This window comes from Prionailurus bengalensis, chromosome C1 (genome assembly GCF_016509475.1).
Source record: "Prionailurus bengalensis isolate Pbe53 chromosome C1, Fcat_Pben_1.1_paternal_pri, whole genome shotgun sequence".
In the NCBI taxonomy this organism is placed as follows: Eukaryota; Metazoa; Chordata; class Mammalia; order Carnivora; family Felidae; genus Prionailurus; species Prionailurus bengalensis.
Genome location: NC_057345.1, coordinates 21,846,648 through 21,866,075, shown reverse-complemented (window position 1 = coordinate 21,866,075; position 19,428 = coordinate 21,846,648). Strand labels below are relative to the sequence as shown.

The 19,428-nt window shown below is 38.1% G+C and overlaps 1 protein-coding gene across 36 annotated transcripts in view; it reads right to left on the bottom strand.

Moving 5' to 3' along the window:
- EPB41 (erythrocyte membrane protein band 4.1) overlaps nt 1-19,428 on the bottom strand; it is a 198,351-nt gene that overhangs the window by 58,999 nt on the left and 119,924 nt on the right. For all 36 annotated transcript variants that reach the window (XM_043574288.1, XM_043574290.1, XM_043574271.1 and 33 more), the window contains exons 7-11: nt 17,171-17,389; nt 9,600-9,687; nt 6,468-6,620; nt 3,327-3,424; nt 599-771 (exon numbers count right to left, since the gene is read on the bottom strand). In XM_043574288.1, the coding sequence (XP_043430223.1) occupies nt 599-771; nt 3,327-3,424; nt 6,468-6,620; nt 9,600-9,687; nt 17,171-17,389 (731 nt within the window). The remainder of the gene's footprint in view (nt 1-598; nt 772-3,326; nt 3,425-6,467; nt 6,621-9,599; nt 9,688-17,170; nt 17,390-19,428) is intronic.

Sequence of the window (19,428 nt, the reverse complement as noted above, 5' to 3'; positions counted from 1 at the left end):
GTTATTGCCTTCTGAAATTTTTATTAGCCACATACTGAATATGACTTATTACTTTATTTCAGTAATACTCTCAATCCTTGAGACTAAGAAAAATTCAGAAAGATCTTCTGTTTTATATACAATCATGAAACTTATCTATTTCCTGTTTAAACAAAATTTAGAGACTCCAATAACACAACTGCTCTTTCTATCTCTAACTGCCACATGACAAATGATCTAAACTTTTTACATGACCGCTCTAGTGAGTGAGATGCTTTTCCTCTTTCCTACTTGAAAAAATAACTATTTCAAAACATTCAAGAGGGTTTTAGTTCAGTATACTACATTAGGTGTTCACTCTGTGGTAAATATTCTGAATCCTAATTCTAATGGTGTTTATCCACTACTACCTAGCAGTGGAACCTTGATCTAGTTACTACTCTCTCTGAACTATGGTTCTACTTTTCTTAAGATGAGCCCACTGAAACAGACAATTAGTAAGATCCATTTCACTTACCACTGAGATTCTTTCATTTGGCTCCCTTACAGACAACTGTACTTCTTTTATCTCTCCCTAATGAGTTAGGATCATAGGAAATCATTAATATTCAATACCAACCTCCATCAAGGCTCCGGGATGCCCGTTTGCTTGCTGTACGCTCAAAGTGTGGAGCAGGCCTGTCAATCAGAGCACTAGCTTGCCTGGTCTGAGCCTGAGTCCGGCCACTGTATCGAAATTTGGATCCCAGGGCAAGAAATTTGCTTTTAGGAATGGTGTCTGTAGATGTCAGTCTAGAGAGGGAGAAAAACATAATTATACATATTATTTCTCTCTAATGAGACTGTGAGATTAAAGAAATCATGAATTAATCTCATAGTTTCCTTACAGTTACTAAGACGGAGTTCTAATCAAGCAATCATTATTTTAATTCTACATCATTTCTCAAAGCAACATGTATAATTTAATTGAGGCCTATATTAATAATATCATCATATATCCCTATAGATAGGGCTTTATGGTTTTCAAAATGCTTTTATAGCACTGTAATATTTTCACCACTTTACAGATATAAGAAACTGAACTTTCAAAAAGAAGTTACTGTTTTAAGATCACATAGCTATTAAGAGGTTGGGCAGCAACGGGGTCCAAGCCCAGAGTACTTCTTCCATTCTATTAAAATAATAATTTTGTCAGGGTACCTGGGTGGCTCAGTTGGTTAAGCATCTGACTCTTGACTTGGGCTCAGTTCATGATCTCATGGTTCATGGGTTTGAGCCCCGCATCAGTGCAAAGCCTGCTTGGGATGCTCTCTCTCCGCTTCTCTGCCCCTCCCCTCCTCAATAAATAAATACACTTTAAAAACTGTTGAAAAATACAAAATAATAATTTTGTCAAAGGCACTCCGAACTCAGTTGGTGCCTATGAACCCATTAAATAGGTTATTTGGTGCATTTAACACAGTTAGGAACCCCATCTTCTTTCTACGTTATACCCCTATAATCTCTTTTGCCAGGACATTTACTACACTGAACTGAAACAATCTATTTATGTGCTGGTCTCCACTACAAGGCTCTGGGCTCTCTATGGGTAAAGGAGAAAGACTATGATTTATTTACCTTTGTGTTTTCACTCCTGGCATAGTGCCTGGCATGAATTTGCCACTCAATAAATGTTTGCTGAATAAATACATAAATTGTTACAATACTACCAAAAAGAGAGTACTTCTTCCCTTTGGGATAGTTTAATTCAGCAAATATTTATTTCCTTTTGTTTGCTGAGGCATCACATATTAATATATTCTCTTATTTTGATAAAACAGATCTAAATATGCTGTCCTACAAGTAAACACTTTGGCTCTAGCTGAAGTCTATACCATAAATATGAAACATTCAAAAAACTCCTTTTCACCCTTACCCTTTTTAAAACCTCTATTTTCTTGGTTTGATTTTAAAGAAGAGGATGATAAGAACATAGGGAAATATTTCAATGCCAATAATTAAAATTCCTTAATTGGTTATGAAGTGAATCTTTATGTTTATCCTGCACTGAGAATTAAAATGTTCTTTTCCCTGATTTTTCTTCCTGTCCAGTGTGCTATGGTGCTAAGTATGATATGAACATACAAATAGAAGTAGAAGATATCATGGTCATCTCTCTTAAAAGCCATTCATAAAGAGCCAGCTGACATAAAATCTGGGATTTGGTTCAAAATACTCTGGAAGGGAGTGGGAAGGAATGGGTAGGGGGATGTAGATGACACAAGAATGGCCTTGAGGTGATAATATTTAGGCTGGGTGATAGATCCAAAGGTAGGTACAAGGGCAGTTCATTATACCACTTTCTTTACTATGTATGCAGTTTCACATAATAACATTTTCTTTAAAAGGCAAAGGGACAAAACTAGCTGGCTCTCCTTTCTTTCTTTCTTTTTGTAAGTTTATTTATTTATTTTTGAGACACACAGGGTGAGAGGGGGAGAAGGGGAGCGGGGGAAGGGCAGAGAGAGAGAGTGAGTGAAAGAATCCCGTGCTGATAGCACACAGAGCCTGACTCGGGGCTCAGTCTCACAAATTGTGAGATCATGACCGGAGCCAAAATCCAGAGTCAGATGTTTAACCGACTGAGCCACCCAGGCACCCCTAGCTGACTCTCCTTTCAATGCAGGTAAATACTTGTCTAAGGTCTGTCTTCTCTGCTAGACTGTTCCCTCAGGACAGGGACTAGAACTATCTTGTGGTATATTCTCAATGCCTACTACAGTGCCTATACAAAGGGTAAGCACACAGAAAATGTTTGGTAAATGACTACAAGGGGTTAATGATGTAGCCTCTTGAAGAGTAGAGCAGATTAAACTTTCTCCCATCTTCTGATTATCTGATACAACTGGGCTTTAAAGATGGTTCTCTGTACTTCTTTTCTGGGGTTGATTAGAGCCAAGATAATGATCAGCTTCCTACCTTTCACCTTCTAATAGAACAGCCCCACAGAAAGTAGTTAAGCATTGCTTAAAGAAATTCCATGTGGAGGTAGGTCAGGGTACTTCTTCCTGACAGACTGAATTTAGTTTAGCTCCAGTTAAGACGATCACAGAGCCCCTAATAAATACAGATTCCTTTTTCTCACTTCTTTTCTCCTTCCATCATACACAGAAAGGTGCTTTGGGAATGTTGAGGCATGTTTTTCAACCCAAGGGAAGAGAAGTGGATTTATTTTGTCTCGCTTAAGATGATCTCACCTGAGCTAAATAAAAGAATGCCAGACATACAAAGAAGGGAATTTCAATAGCAGGTTTAAAATAGAAACATGCATAACTTATCCTTGAAAAATACTTAAGTGAGAACAATACCTGAAAAATGTGTGATGCTCTACACAGACTTTCCATAATTTCTTAGCTGCTCGGTAACTGGGAAGTTTGAATCCAATGGTACTTTCATATTGCTCTTGCTATAAAAACATGAATAAACATGAAACATGATTATTTTACTAAAGTGATACAATATCAGAAATACGGTGTTACAGAAGAGGACATTGTGAATAAAAGAATGTTACTGGTTTCAAAACATAAAGTATCATTTCAAAATTTTTTCTACTTACCAACAGAAATGTACTCAGGGCTTTTTCAACAGCAGGGAAGCCAGGGAATGCATCTTATATAATTTATGCATCTTATTTTATTCAGCACCCATTCCCCCCACAGACACAGACACACACACAGAGACACACACAGACACACACAGACACACACACACACTGTACATTTTTCTGAGACATAATTAAGTCACCTTTTGATTGTCCAGACTACTTATTCTTCCTTAGTCACTATCTGCATTTGGGATACTTCTACTACTATATGACCAGGGAATGGGATAGCAGATGATTTCTCCAATCAACCAATATTATTATGCAATTATTATTAGTAATAGAAGCTTAAGATTTTGGCTCAAACCAGATTCCTGAATTATTAAATGTCTTCTTTTTCCTTTGATTGACCACTAGTTTATCTGAATACTTCTTTGAAGCAAACCATAGCCTGCCAAGGATACTAGAAACACTGTCCTGCTAGTCTTTTGCCTCTTTGTTTCTATCTTAAGCATACTTTACAAGATGGAAAAGAAACTGACATTTTTAGTGCCTATTATTGCCAATAACACTATGATTAAATAGTGTCATCTATATTTTTACACATGAAGAAACTAAGATCAGAGAAGTTATTTGTTCAGTCTCATAGCTATAAGTGCCAGAACCAGGTTTTCCTGGTTTCTACTATACCATGTTACTGCTAGGTCATCTACTGTAGACATAATACTATACTTCTCAAAATCCTACTCTTGTTCCTAAATGCTTTCTTAAGAATCCTGTGTTTTATGGGGCGCCTGGGTGGCTCAGTCAGTTAAGCGTCCGACTTTGGCTCAGGTCATGATCTCACGGTCTGAGTTCAAGCCCCCTGTCGGGCTCTGTGTTGACAGCTCAGAGCCTGGAGCCTGCTTCGGATTCTGTGTCTCCCTCTCTCTCTGCCCCTCCCCTGCTCATGTTCTGTCTCTCTCTGTCTCAAAAATAAAATAAAAACATTAATAAAAAAAAAAGAATCCTGTGTTTTAGTATATATTATACAGGTGTTATTTAAAAAAACCCAAGTATTTCCTTTATCATATTTGTGTGTGTGTGTGTGTAAAGTTTTTGCCCTCCCACATTAAATGTAAGACAGATGGGGTGCCTGGGTAGCTCAGTCAGTTAAGCGTCCAACTTCGGGTCAGGTCATGATCTCACAGTTGGTGGGTTCCAGCCCCGCATCGGGCTCTGTGCTCACAGCTCAGAGCCTGGAGCCTGCTTCGGATTCTGTGTCTCCCTCTCTCTCTGGCCCTCCCCCCGTTTGTGTTCTGTCTCTGTCTCTCAAAAAAATGAATAAACGTTACAAAAAAAGAGATTAAAATGTAAGATTGGTTAGGGATGAACCCTTTTATTCACTATTATATTCCTAGACCCTAGAATAGTGCCTGGCCTAAAGAAAGCCCTCAATAAATATTTGGTGACTGAATGACTCTTAGATTTGAAATTTTTGAGGGAAGACACTGATTGTTCTTTGTTAGGTACAGGTAAATAATTATGGTATTAAATAAATGCTTCATTGAGCTTATCCAAGATTTTTAATGCCGTACATCCAGTATTCCCCAGCTAAAATAATGAGCCATTTTTCACCAGCAGATGGTGATACACACACAAAAACACGCCATATTACATTAGTGCACTGCTTTCTTATTTCCAGCTTTTATAGCTGTCATCTCATGTGATCTTCAAGTCAAGAGAGAGAAGGTATTATCCCGCTCGAATGACAAGGAAGCTGAGCCATAGACTTGTCCTGGTTATTTTGTTTAGTAGGTGGTAGAGGCAGAGTAGGAGCTAGAACTTTATAAAATTTAATTCCTACTTAAACAATTTTCTACTGTGCCATGATAGCTCTTTAATGTAAAAGTTAAGTTTGGCCAGCATTAGTATATCCTGAATCTTGAACACCAACTAATAACTGAGTTGTCTGGTATAAAGTTGAACATCCAACTCTATTAAAAATCTAGAACTTGAGAGGTGCCTGAGTTGCTCAGTCCGTTAAGCATCTGACTTCGGCTCAGGGCATGATCTCATGGTTCGTGGGTTCAAGCACTGCGTCTGGCTCTGTGCTGACAGCTCAGAGCCTGGAGCCTACTTCAGATTCTATGTTTCTGTCTCTCTCTGCCCCTCCCCTGCTTTCACTCGGTCTCTCTCTCTCTCTCTCTCAAAAATAAACATTAAAAAAATTTTTTTAATCTATAACTTGACGTAGAATACATTCTCAGTAACCACTAGAAGCTACACATACAAATAAATCTTAATTACATCAGGTAAGGTGTTGGTGGTGCAAAACATGAGTATCTTAACCCCACCATTTAAAAATCTCCTGCTACTTAATTTATAAATATTTATAAATATTTTTCCATCAAGATTTTACCTGGAGTAAACAAGAAACAAGTTTATCAATCCAAGATTAACTTTTGGCCATGGTATATTTACTTCCATAAAGAGAAACCAGAAGATCCAGGAGAAACCAGAAGATCAGTAGTGAGGAAGACAAGAAACATCATGGGGCTGATTAATTTAGAAAATAGAATTAATCAGCTCCTGAATAGTTAGCTACAGAGAGACTGCTTATTTACTTACTTTATTTAGAGAGAGAGTGAGTGGGGGAGAGCCAGAGAGAGAAAGAGAGGGAGAGAGAGACAGAGAGGGAGAATCTTAAGCAGGATCCACACTTAGCATGGAGCCCAATGCCAGGCTCAATCCCACATCCCTGGGCTCATGACCTGAGCCAATATCAAGAGACAGACACTCAACCTACTGAGCCACCCCAGTATCCCAAGAGATCTCTTTGATGACATAACAAGGAAAACAGGAATGAAAAGGTATTTTCAACATGGTCTATGTTTGATTCAGGAGGAAAGAAGCATGAATTATGTACCTCTCCAGGTCGAATCTTGATGAAAAAGCTGCTACGTTTGTAAGAAATCTTCAGCACTTTGGGCCAGGGAAAGCGGTTAATTCTCAGCTTATCTTTATAAACCAGAAGGCCACTAGAGCAGACACCTAGGATGATATCCACTCCCTCCAAGTCCTGAAAAACAAAAGTGTTAGCAGCTCAGTGTTCAGCAAAGTACTCAACACATTGCTGACTCTTATTTGATATATCAATAACCAAAAACACAAAGCATACATTAAAAAATAAAGCTCAACCTAACAATCATAATCTACAGGACTGTTCAGTCCATATAAAAATGTTACTATATGTTACTAAAAATGTTACTATACGACCATGAGTGAACAATCGCTCTTCTCAGGTCCAAGAAATACTGACATGCACACATCTTACCCACTGAAGGAACTAACTACTCTAAGGAGCAATATAACCACCACCGCCACTCCCCAAAGCCATTGTGAAATGTCATTGGGCTTGCACCTCATCTAACTTTATAACACTTCTCCCATAAAACTGAGCCTCTGTATCTTCCAAAAAGGTGTTCCTTAATAATCCAAAAAGAGACACTAATCTACTTTTACCATGCCTGTCTGCATATGAGAATTCTAGGGTAAACATTCATGTTCTCATTTTGGTCTCCCAGTTCTAAAATACTCAAACTTGCCACTATCATAATCAGTAAATAATAACTATGGTAGCTACGGTAGCTACCTATGTCCTATACATGTATGTTTAAGTCAGTAGACCACATGACTTCTAGAGGCTAGGGCTGAGGGCTATGTCTACTACCAAATATGCATGCACAATTATAATTCTTGTTCTTTTTATGATAATGTGGCCACTCATCCAAAAATCATGGTAAGTAAAGGAGTTCTCTTCCTATATAAACTCAGTATGGAGAATCTCAGACTTTTGTAATTACTGATGTTTAGTATATTTAATTATAAATATCATCCCAAAGTCAAGAAGGAACAGCGAGATAAGATAAAGACATATTTATACGCCTCTTTAGTAATTTTTTTAAATTAAATACATATTAATCATCCCTGTCTAATAAGGAATAAATTTCACCTGAATAAATCTCTACAGACAACTATTTATATAGGTAATCAAAACCCAGAATCAAATGTTTCTTGACTACTCCCTTCCCCAAAATGAGTATAGAGAAACATGTTAATGGCATATGTGTTATGTACAAAAAAACCCGAGAAGTAAAAATTATAAACTCAATGACTATATAACTGAGAATTTCCCAGAAGATGCCCTCTTAAATTCTTAAAGCCTGTGGGTACAACTACATCTCTCTCTTAATTATGTTTTGGAGAAACAATTTGCTTTACAACATTTGGGAAAGGAACATGCTGCCTGACTTCTTCATCTATTCCTGATAATTACAGCAACGATATCAGCCTGCAGCAAGAATTGAGAAGCAAAACCAAACAATTTCAATTCTGATTTTTCTGCCATCTACTTTACAGATTCACAGAAGTACCCAGCCCCAAACAATCCAGAGCAACATTTTAAGAAAAACCACTAACATGTAATGAAATTTTATTAGAATTAATGGACTCTAATAAGGAAGGAAAAATTTTCACATATCAGATTTTCAGGGTGGGAGAAGCATGAAAGGTCATGTTAGTCCAATCACACACCAGATATTTGAATGTCCTTTTCTAAATTCCTACCAAGCGATTATTGTACCGATTCTGGAATATCTCCAGCGACAGAACACTCGCTGTGGAATGAGGTAACCCATTCCATCTTAGAATAGCTCTGTTAAGCAATTTGTCAAACCGAGCTGAATAGTATTTCCCTGTAATTTCCATTTTACCAGCTCTAGCTTTATATTTGGAGGCATAGTGAAATGTCTACTTCACACAGTTATCCTTCAAACACACAAAGACAGGTGTTACATCTTCCCTAAATTTTCTCTTCTGTGGGCTAAGTATCTGTATTCCTTTGCTTTCTCATTGGACATGGTTTTGAGTCCCCTCATGATGCATCTTAGTTATTAAGTTCCTCTAAATGAACTTCATATTGGGGCACATGGGTGGCTCAGTCGGTTAAGCGTCCAACTTCGGCTCAGGTCATGATCTCATATCTTGTGAGTTCAAACCTCACATAGGGCTCTGTGCTGACAGCTTAGAGCCTGCAGCCTGCTTCGGATTCTGTGTCTCCATCTTTCTCTCCCTTCCCCCACTCGTGCTCTCGCTCGCTCTCTCTCTCTCTCTCTCTCTCTCAAAAAAAAAAAAAACATTAAAAAAAGTTTTTTTAATTGTAAAAATAAAAATTAAAAAATGAGCTTCATATTATCTCTTGAGCCCATTCCCTCACAAACTCCTCACACACACACCCTCACCACTCCCAGCCATTTCAGTAGCTGAAGACGAGAGAAGTCAAGGAACTTCCCTTAAGCATTTATTTGTTAGGTTATATGAGGCAGAACAACCATTAAAGCCCAAGTTTACAATTCTTAACCCAGTAGTTTCCAAATGAACCCTGTGGTTCATCCCACGTGCACTAGAATCACCTGGAGAGCTTATAGAAAGAGCTTATAGACAGAGATTGCTGGGCTCCACGTGTAGCATTTCTGATTCAGTAAGTCTGGGATGGGTCCTGAAATGTGCCTCACAAGTTCCCAGATGATGCTAAATGTTGGTTATGAGGCCATCCTTTGAGAACCATTACCTTAAGTCAATGGTTCTCAGGTGTGATTCAGGTGTGAATGAGCGTAATTTGAGATGTTTAGTAAACTTGGAGATCTAGCATCTTGTTCAAAGCAATTCAGTAAATCTGGGAGGAGCTTGAGACTCTGTATACTTAATAAATGTTCCAGGTGATTCTGATGTAAGTGATGTTGGCTGCTATCTCTATATTTTCAAATATTTAGGAAAATATCACTTCTGTGCTGTATCTTTGATCCTTAGAGGGGCTTAGATGTGAAGTGGCATTCTGACGGTGGAATTGCAAAGGGGCAATTCAAATTATACACTTAAAGTTCTAACAAGAACTATCTTTTTTCAATGTTTTATAGTACCCCAGATGCAAGTTGGTAACAAGTATTATATGACCCAGGTCTGATACACGCTCAGTAACAAAGGCCAAAATTATCATTACCTTTGCTTTATGAAGGTCAACACCATACATAGACAACTTTTTGGCATTCTCAAGAAATTCCAGGTCAGCTTGAGCTGGAGTCATGGACCTTTGGTAGAATAAAAATTGAAAATAGAGCATCACAGTGCCAACATTTACAATAATAACACTCATATATTAGTTGTACTTCATATAAACACACAAACATATACATATATATATATATATATATACCAAGATGTACATGGATATATTTCATAGTCCTGAAAGCAGAATATTAGGGAAAAGGATTCTTATCACTACCTGTGTCTAAATCATTGAAATATGCCTTAGTAAAAGAGATCTCAGAGAAAAACAAAGTCACCAAAAAGCTATTAGAAAAAAAAGGTTTTAAAACAAATCTTGCTTAACAGTTTCCTTAAAGCTTCCACCATCCATTCTACCCTCCCTCTCCTCAGCCTTTTTCTCTAACACACACAAGCTCCTCCCACTAATTTCTCTTGCCAAGGAGGCGACCAAACTAAATCCTCTGAGGGCATGGTACAATTTACAATATCCTCTTAGCTGCCTTTTTCTCTGTGTACTCCTGAATTATTATGGAAATTAAACAGGAGGGCAGCTGAAGTTACTTAACTGGCGACTCTTAATGGGGACAGGCTTGATGAAAAGAAAATTTCTGGTAACAGATGGTGTCCTGCCCACTGATCTAAACAAAATAAATTGGTTAATAGAAGCATGTAGATAATGGGGCTGCTTTCTCTGTTATTAAGATGTCTTCATTACTAGGCATATAATGAATTAGATCTGTTTGAAAACAATCAGTCTCACTGTCTAAATGGTCACTGTGATGGTCTTTCCTTCTCCTTTATAACCTTCCCCTCTTTTGAAAAGTGCTCATGAGCTGTTATGTTGAGCTTTGAAGAAAAAGACATCACTCCTAGTGCTGCACAATTCAGGCCAATCAAATATGACTTCACACTGACAATAATGCCGCCACACCTCCAAAGAAAAACCAAGTAAATGCCTGCTTCCAGGAGGACTGCCTTAAACTATACAAAGCAGCAGTAGCCTATTCATTTAATGGAAAAAAGTCTCTTCTAAATCCATCTGTCCTTAGTCTCATTAAAAAGAACAAAGGGTTCCTTGGAACAACCACCAAAATCTCAGGAGAGAGGATGCAGCTCTGTTAATGACTCAGCCTCCCCAAATAAACTTTTTTTCACAAGCACTAAATCATCACACCTGAATTCTATTTACTAATAGATGAACACACACACAAAAAGGAGAGTGGGAAAATTAACACATGTGCAAGTCTGTATATTCACGTCACTAAAAACAGCTCAGGAAAATTTTACAGGGTTGTTCCTCCCGCCCACCCCCCCTCCCCCATATAAGTTATATACTTTTCTAGTTAAGGTTACTCCTAATCATTTTATAGTTTTCGTTATTGTTGTTATCGATGGCTTGAATTTTTGGGTTTTGAAGCTGGATTGGAGCTTGAAGATTATAGAGTCCAACAGTTTGATTTTGTGATGAAGAAATAGGCCCTGAGGGATAACATAGCCACAGGCAAGTTGTGACTTTAAGGCAGAAGGCTTTAGGCAGGATTCAAGTCGCATTACTCAAGCTGGAATCATGCGTCCTGCACTTGAGAGTGGTGACCTGGCGTCTCCCTCAATCTTCTAACTATAAAGGAAGATTCATAATAATACCTAATTCCAGAGACTAGGATAGGCAATGAATTTTTTATTTTACTGAATGAATGAATGTGATTAGTAGGATAAAATGAGATAATGGTTGTGAAACTGCTCTGCAAAATATTAATGTTTATTATTATTGCAACTTTAGGTTTCTGATGATGGTACAGTGGAACATTTATACATAATTCATAAAAGAGAAATAACTGATCACTTGAACTTGAAGGCAAATTTTAAAACATTAAATGAGGCAATCATGATAAAATCTTCTCTATCTTTATTCCTCCAACTCTAAGGGACATTAATAGGGTCAATTTAAATACAGATTGAAGTTTCAGACTATGTGGTTAAAGGCTTTTCTAAGTAAGTATGCTTTAAAATTATATTAAGGGCAGAGGCACCTGGTTGGCTCAGTTGGAAGAGCATGTGACTCTTGATCTTGGGGTCGTGAGTTCCAGCCCCCTGTTGTGTGTAGAGATTACTTAAATAATAATATATTTTTTTAATATAAATAAATAAATTATATTAAGGACAAGTAGTAAGAAGAGATCTTTAAAGCTATGAATTTCTTTGTTAGTTGAAAATAATACTTATATTTGAAATTTGGCTGATGTTTGCATGAAAAATTTTTAATATAATTTAAACATTTTTGAAACACACTTAAACTTAAAAGTTACCTACAGTGCAAATAATATTTTCCTGAACTATCTGAGAGCAAACTGTCAACCTGATCACCCATCTCTCCCAACACTTTAACGTGTAATTCCTACAAACAAGGACATTTTTCTACGTAACCTCAATACAACCATCAAAAGCAGGAATAACTCTTTTTTTTTAATGTTTTTATTTATTTTTGAGACACAGAGAGACAGAGCATGAGCAGGGGAGGGGCAGAGCGAGAGGAAGACACAGAATCTGAAGCAGGCTCCAGGCTCTGAGCTGTCAGCACAGAGCCCGATGTGGGGCTCGAACTCACAGCCCGTGAGATCATGACCTGAGCCGAAGTCAAATGCTTAACTGACTGAGCCACCCAGGTGCCCCGAAATAAATTTTAATACATTACTGCTATCTAATCCTCAGACCCCACTCAAGTTTAGTCATTTGTTTAAAAAATGGTCTGTACAGGGACGCCTGAGTGGCTCAGTTGGTTAAGCATCTGACTCTTGGTTTCGGCTCAGGTCATGATCTCAGGGTTTGTGAGTTCAAGCCCTGCATTGGGCTGTGCACTGACAGTGTGGAGCCTGCTTGGGATTCTCTCTCTCTCTTCCTCTCTCTGCCCCTCCCCTGCTCGCACTCTCCTCCGTCTCAAAATAAATAAGCTTAAAAAAAATTATGTTCTGTACAGCAGAAAGGCCCAGCTTAGTGAGTACAGGAGTGTCACTGAGTTCATGTCTCTGGTCTTCTTCAGTCTGGAACAGTTCCTTAATCTCTCCCTGACTTTCATAATCTTGACCTTGTGAGGATCACAGGCCAGTTATTCTACAGAATGACCCTCAATTTGGGCCTGATGTTTCTCCATCAGTTGATTCAGGTTTTGCATCTTTGACAAGAATAGCACAGAAATGGCTCTGCGTTCTCACTGCATCCTATCAGGTGGTAAGTACACAATTTCAACTTGTCCCCTAGTGGATGATGTTCTTTTTCATCATTGATGTTGCCAGGCTTCTCCGCTGTGAAATTCCTATTTATCTCTTTGCAATTAATAACCATTTTGTGGGAATATAGTTTGAAACCTTTGAATATCCTATTCCTTATTAAGCTTTCAACTTATTCCTTTATATCAGTATGGACTCGGAGATTCTCATTTTATTCAATGCAATATAATCAATTATTTTCCTTATTTATTTTAGTGCTTAAATTGGACCAGATTTGGCCAGTGGGAGCCTCCCCAAGCTGGATTCTGTACCCTTCTGATCATTTCTGGCATTTTTAAAGTACCTCCTTCTAGAACAATGTAGACTTAGAGTATGTTAGTGTGTGTGTGTGTGTGTGTGTGTGTGTGTGTGCGCGCGCGCGCCTATTTTCACATCTATCTATCAGAAATCATGAATTAGCACTGACACCTCCAGTTTTAATGCAATACCACAGGGTTTCTCCCTCTCCATACTGTGTATCACCCTTTACTGACAGTAAGAAATCTGACTCCCATTATCATTAATATACTAATTTGATCAACTCCTTGTACATAACCAATCTCTTATTGCTACCACTGACTCCTCCCCTACATGGATGCCCTTTTCACCTTGACTGGACTCTAAACCCCCCATGCTGGGTTGTTCCCCACACAGGGATGCCCTCATTACCTCACTCAGGTTCTGACTTCTAGTGGTAGGCTATCCCTTCCATGGACATCTTCTTCACCCTGCCCAGGCTTCAACACCTTGTATCAGGTACCACCCCATGTGGATGGCCTCCACCCAATGCAGGCCTTACCCCCACATGGATGCCCTTCTCAATCTGCTCTGCCTCTCATAACTACCACCACGTGCCCACTTCATACTGCTTGAGCTCTGGCTCTTCATGCCAGGCTGGCCCCCTATCCATGAATAACTCTCTCCACCCTGCTTAGACCCCAATATCCCCAGCCAGATGGCCTCTCTGCATGGATGACTATCTTCCTCTATGCTACCTAATGGCAAAACAAAATTGTTTCAGGAAGCTATTTATGATTATAAAAATCATACACATTCATTGTATAAGAACATGGGGGGAAATAAAATCTCTCATAATCCCACTACTCACAGAACTGTACATGTAAATACAACACATTTATTTTACAAATTTAATATTACAAATTAAATTTAAATTATTTTCACCTTAAAATTTTAAAGATCATGGTTTCTCCTAAATTTTTCTTGGAAAATTTAGTTCTGTAGTTCTCTAAACCCAGATTCACAGACTCTTGAAGTATAATAAACTAGCTGGGAAGAGGTTAGATACCTCTAAACCATTGTGAATTTATTCAGTACCACCTCATAATTTACTACTTGAACGGACTGCAAACTTACAAAAGCATCTAACCAGAGAGCTTTGGCACTGGTTAAGTCCTGCTCATTAAAAAGAGAAACTAAAACAAAGTTTCTCTGTATTTATTTTGAGCAAGTGTGGTCCAGATATAGAGCCATTCAGTGAATTCCAATGTTATGTGACAGCCTTTTAATAATGTTTGTTGCATCTCCTAATTAAGGACTGAGATTTCAAATAATTAAGTGGGGGGCAACTGACAAGTTTACATACTTTCCTAGTACCCATACACGGACGGCAATTCATTTTAAAGCTTGATTTGCTAGTATAAATTTAAAGTTAATTATAGCTTCAAAGTCTCCGTCTGGGCAAAGGGCCACTAACTAAGGGTTCCATGTACGTAGGCAGTCTTCTGTTTATCTGAGAACAGGGTGGTATTTGCTTGTACTTTTCAATGCATAGTAAAATGTTTCTGCTTCAGCAGAAGTTTCTCTGGATTATTTAAAGTGCCATGTTGTTGGACATAATTAAATTTTCCATTTGGCTTTCTGTTTGTAAAGAGTGCCAATCTTTCCAAAAAGGAGCAATTCCAAGATGACTTACCTCTAAATTTTCTAGTCATGGAGATCTATTACTGCTTAATTTCTATCCATATACCTCACAGAATATCAAACTGGACCATATCCACCTATCTCTTGAGATCATTTCGCTTATTTGGGCTTAAATTCAGTTAAGTTACAAACAGTAGTTCCCTAAACCCCGATTCACAGCCATCACTTGTAAAATGGGGTTAGGAATTATTAGGCTAAAAAATACTCTCACTATATACTAGTCACTATGCTAACCACTTCATATTTTTAACAATCACAAAATTCCTATCACTATCCTTATTTTTCAAATGAGAAAACTGAACCTCAGAGGGCTTATGTAATTTACAAGAGTCATAAAGCTAATAAGGAACAGAGTCTCACTCAAAGTGAGACAGGTTGATTCTAGAGCCCATGCTTCCATTTCATCACCTAGCTCAGTGGTTCTTAAACTTTGACCTTAGGATCCCTTCACTCTCAACACTTATTGAGGGCTCCAAACAGCTTTTCTTTATGTGGGTTATATCTATCAATATTTACTACATTAGAAATTAAAACTAAGAAAAATGTTAAATTTTTATTAAATCTTTAAAGAATAATAAACTCATATTTTAACATTCATAACTTTTTTGTGTGTGAAAAATAACAGTATTTTCCCAAAATGTAGTAACACAAAAAAGTGACATTATTTCACATATTTACAAATTTTTTAAATGTCTGGCTTAGAAGATAGCTGGATTCTCCTAACTCACACTAACATAACTCAGGGTACTGACTCAAGGCCAAGATCAGACATTCATGTTAATAAGCTAAGGCAGGCTGTAAAATTTAGCTACAGAAGTCACTTAAATAACAATGGGACATACAGAGAAAGAAACACAAATTATTCCGGCACTTTAATATTAGCTAACATCAGGGTGCTTGGGTGGCATCGGGGTGCTTCTGACTCTCAGCTTTGGCTCAGGTCATAACCTCATGGTTCATGAGTTCGAGCCCTGCAATGGGTTCTGTGCTGACAGTGTGGAGCCTGCCTGGGATTCTCTCTCTCCCTCTCTCTCTGCCCTTACCTTGCTCACTCTCTCTGTCTCTCTCAAAATAAATAAATTAATTTTTAAAAATATTAACTAACATTTACTGAATTTTGACAATGCTTAAGACACTATATTAAGTTTTTCCACACAGTATCTTTTCTAATCCTAGCCATTGCCCTATTTACTCTGAGGTAATAATCTCCATCAGACGTTAAAGGAACCTGAGGCTCAGGGTGCCTGGGTGGTTCAGTCGATTACGCTGCCAACTCTTGATTTCAACTCAGGTCATGATGTCACAGTTCGTGACTTGGAGCCCCACATCAGGCTCTGTTCTCACAGTGTGGAGCCTGTTTAGGATTCTCTGTCTCCCTCTTCCTATCCCTCCCCTGCTTGCTCATTCTCTCTGTCTCTCTCTCTCAAAAATATATAAACATTAAAAAAAATTTTTTTTTTTTTTAAAAAGGAACCTGAGGGGCGCCTGGGTGGCGCAGTCGGTTAAGCGTCCGACTTCAGCCAGGTCACGATCTCGCGGTCCGTGAGTTCAAGCCCCGCGTCAGGCTCTGGGCTGATGGCTCAGAGCCTGGAGCCTGTTTCCGATTCTGTGTCTCCCTCTCTCTCTGCCCCTCCCCCGTTCATGCTCTGTCTCTCTCTGTCCCAAAAATAAATAAACGTTGAAAATAAAAAAATAAAAAAATAAAAAGGAACCTGAGACTCAGAGAGGTTAAGTGAATAACTTGGGGTCACAAGGCCAGGACCAAGCAGAGCCAAGATTTCAACCCAGCTCAGTCTGACTGTAAGTCCTTGCTTTTGATCACTGTGTGATGATACCTCCCAACATTACCAACAATCTCCATGAAAAAAAGCATTGAATTCAATCAAGACTTTTAAAAATACCTTCAGGGGGTTCATGGGTCCTCTGAAGTTTATCCATGTACAGATAGCCTAAGAACCCTGCTTTAATGATCTTAAAGTATCTAATATATAGCATAATAATTTTAAAATCTGAAAAAAGGTAAGATAACAATAGCTAACATTTATTGAGCACCTACTATGTGCCAGACACAGTGCTTAGTGCTTTCCATATATCGCCTCATTTAGTTTTCATCCGACAATGCAACACCTATCACCCTGATGAGAAAACAGGAGATTCCAAGGACTTAAATGACCTGCTCAAAGTCAAACAGTGGAGGGGATCGAGCTGACTCTTTCTACAGCACCACATTCCCTCCAAGACAAACACCAAATCAAACCAGGTCAAGAGTTTAAACTTATTGCCAAAGCAAACACAGAAAAAACCCTGGAAACATACTTACCTGTATGACTTATGCAGTTCCATGACCTTCTCTTCAAGTTCCTTGGTCTGATTTGGGGCCAGTTTAAAATCACTAACATAATCCGCACCATGAAGTTCTGGGTCATAGTCTCCCAGCTCAGACTGGATGGTATAAGAACCTAATAGCGCTAAGGTTGCAAAGGAACAGGGCAGACGTCCTGCAACTATGTCCTGTCGAAGCTGGAGGCATAAATAATACCTACAGCCAAAAAAGAAAAAACGTTACTATGTCAGTAACAACAAAAACAAAATATAGAGAAAGAGGAAGAAAGGGGGAATGAGACAGAGATATGGAGGGAGAAAAACAAGAGAGATTAAGTAAGTATGAGGTAATGCTAATAATTGTTTAACCTAGGTAGTGGGTACATGGTTGTTCATCATACTATTATTTTTTCCTTTCTGCATGTTTAAAATTTTTCCACATAAAAACTCAAAAAAAAAAAAACCTTTAACTATGTTGGGCTCATGTCTGGAAGGCAATTTAAAAAGAAAAGAAGTTGCTAAGAGAATAGATCTTAAAAGTTCTCATCACCAGAAAAAAACATTTTTGTAATTATGTGTGGTGATGGATGTGAACTAGACCTATTGTGATCATTTCATAATATATGCAAATATTGAATCATTATGTTGCACACCAGAAACTAATATAACACTATATGTCAATTATATCTCAATAACAAAAAAGAAAGAAAAGAGGAGAAACTGGGAAAAGTCTGAAGGAGGTAAAGAAATTAATATTTTATTGAGCACATTAAGTACCATATACACATAAATTATCTCATCTAATCTTCACAAAAAAACGTGTTTGGTGGGTATCATCACCAAATTACAGATAGAAAGGCAGTTTCAAAGACTAAGCTTGCTCAATGTCATATAGTAATAAAGGCTGTTTGGCTACAAAACTGGACTCCTTCTATCAAACTGCTTTGCCAAATGTGTAGATACTGTCCTTCACATAAAAAGATGACATTACTGACACAATTTTAGTAGGATATGAACATTTTCAGCTGTTTTCTCTTCAAGATGGGCTAAGCCTTCCATTCACTCTCGTCTTATAAGACTGATGCCACCAGTGTGCTACATTGTTGGGAATTCATACTGGGGTTAAAACTGTTCAATAGAACAAACCAATCATGTGCCCCTACATGTTAGGCATTCATCTCCATCAGTATAATGTTTACACCTGTGATCCTGACCTGCTTAGCACTTTTTCTGAGTTGACCAATACAGACTGTTTGACCAAACAGGAAAGCTGGGAGATATGATTAAATTGAAAATTCCTGTATTAATTAGAATTATATCCTTGCTTTGACCATAATAAGGTGTTGAATAATGTAGATATCAACAATCGTTTTGCTATCTATAATTTGTCACTACACATGTTTTAATTTTTTTATTTTTATTTTATTTTGATTTTTTTTAATGTTTATTTATGAGACAGAGAGAGACAGAGCACGAGTGGGGGAGGGGCAGAGAGAGAAGGAAATACAGAATCAGAGGCAGGATCCAGGCTCTGAGCTGTCAAAACAGAGCCCGACGCGGGGCTCAAACTCACAGACCGCGTGATCATGACCTGAGCGGAAGTCGGTCACTCAACCGACTGAGCCACCCAGGCGCCCCTACATACGTTTTTAAAAAAAGAGGAATGCCAACCAAATCACAAGAATCTTAATCTCCTCTAAAATGTGGGTAATTAGCAAAAAATTTCAGGGATTTGTATTGTTTTATACATAACCTCAAGGAAGATGAATAAGAAGCAACTTTAAGAGACAAATATTACATGTGAAAATGAAATAACCAAAACAATTTTTTCAGGCCAGAGATGACATCTCAACTTCAAGAATGTACTAAGGATTATCTAGACAAAGAATAATTTTTTAAAACTTTCACAGTACAATAAAACCTTGGATTGTGAGTAACTTGTTCTGTGAGTGAGCAAACATTCTAATAAATTTTAACTTGATAAACGAGCGAGGTCTTGCAATATGAATAGTACATGATGCCAAAAGTCACATGATCACAACTGAGTCAATGGTTCTTTCTCTCGCTGTGGGATTGTGGGTGATCATCTCCCATGCTCTGATGCTCGGTCTCAGGCGATGGTATCTGGTAGGAATCAGTGATTTTTCAGAATGTTGGAAGGCACCCACAACTGGCACTAGTGCATTTTTTTAACTTCAAAGCACTGATGGACAGTCCGTTGCTTTTCCGTACAAGAGTAAGCTTAGGAATGCTTTG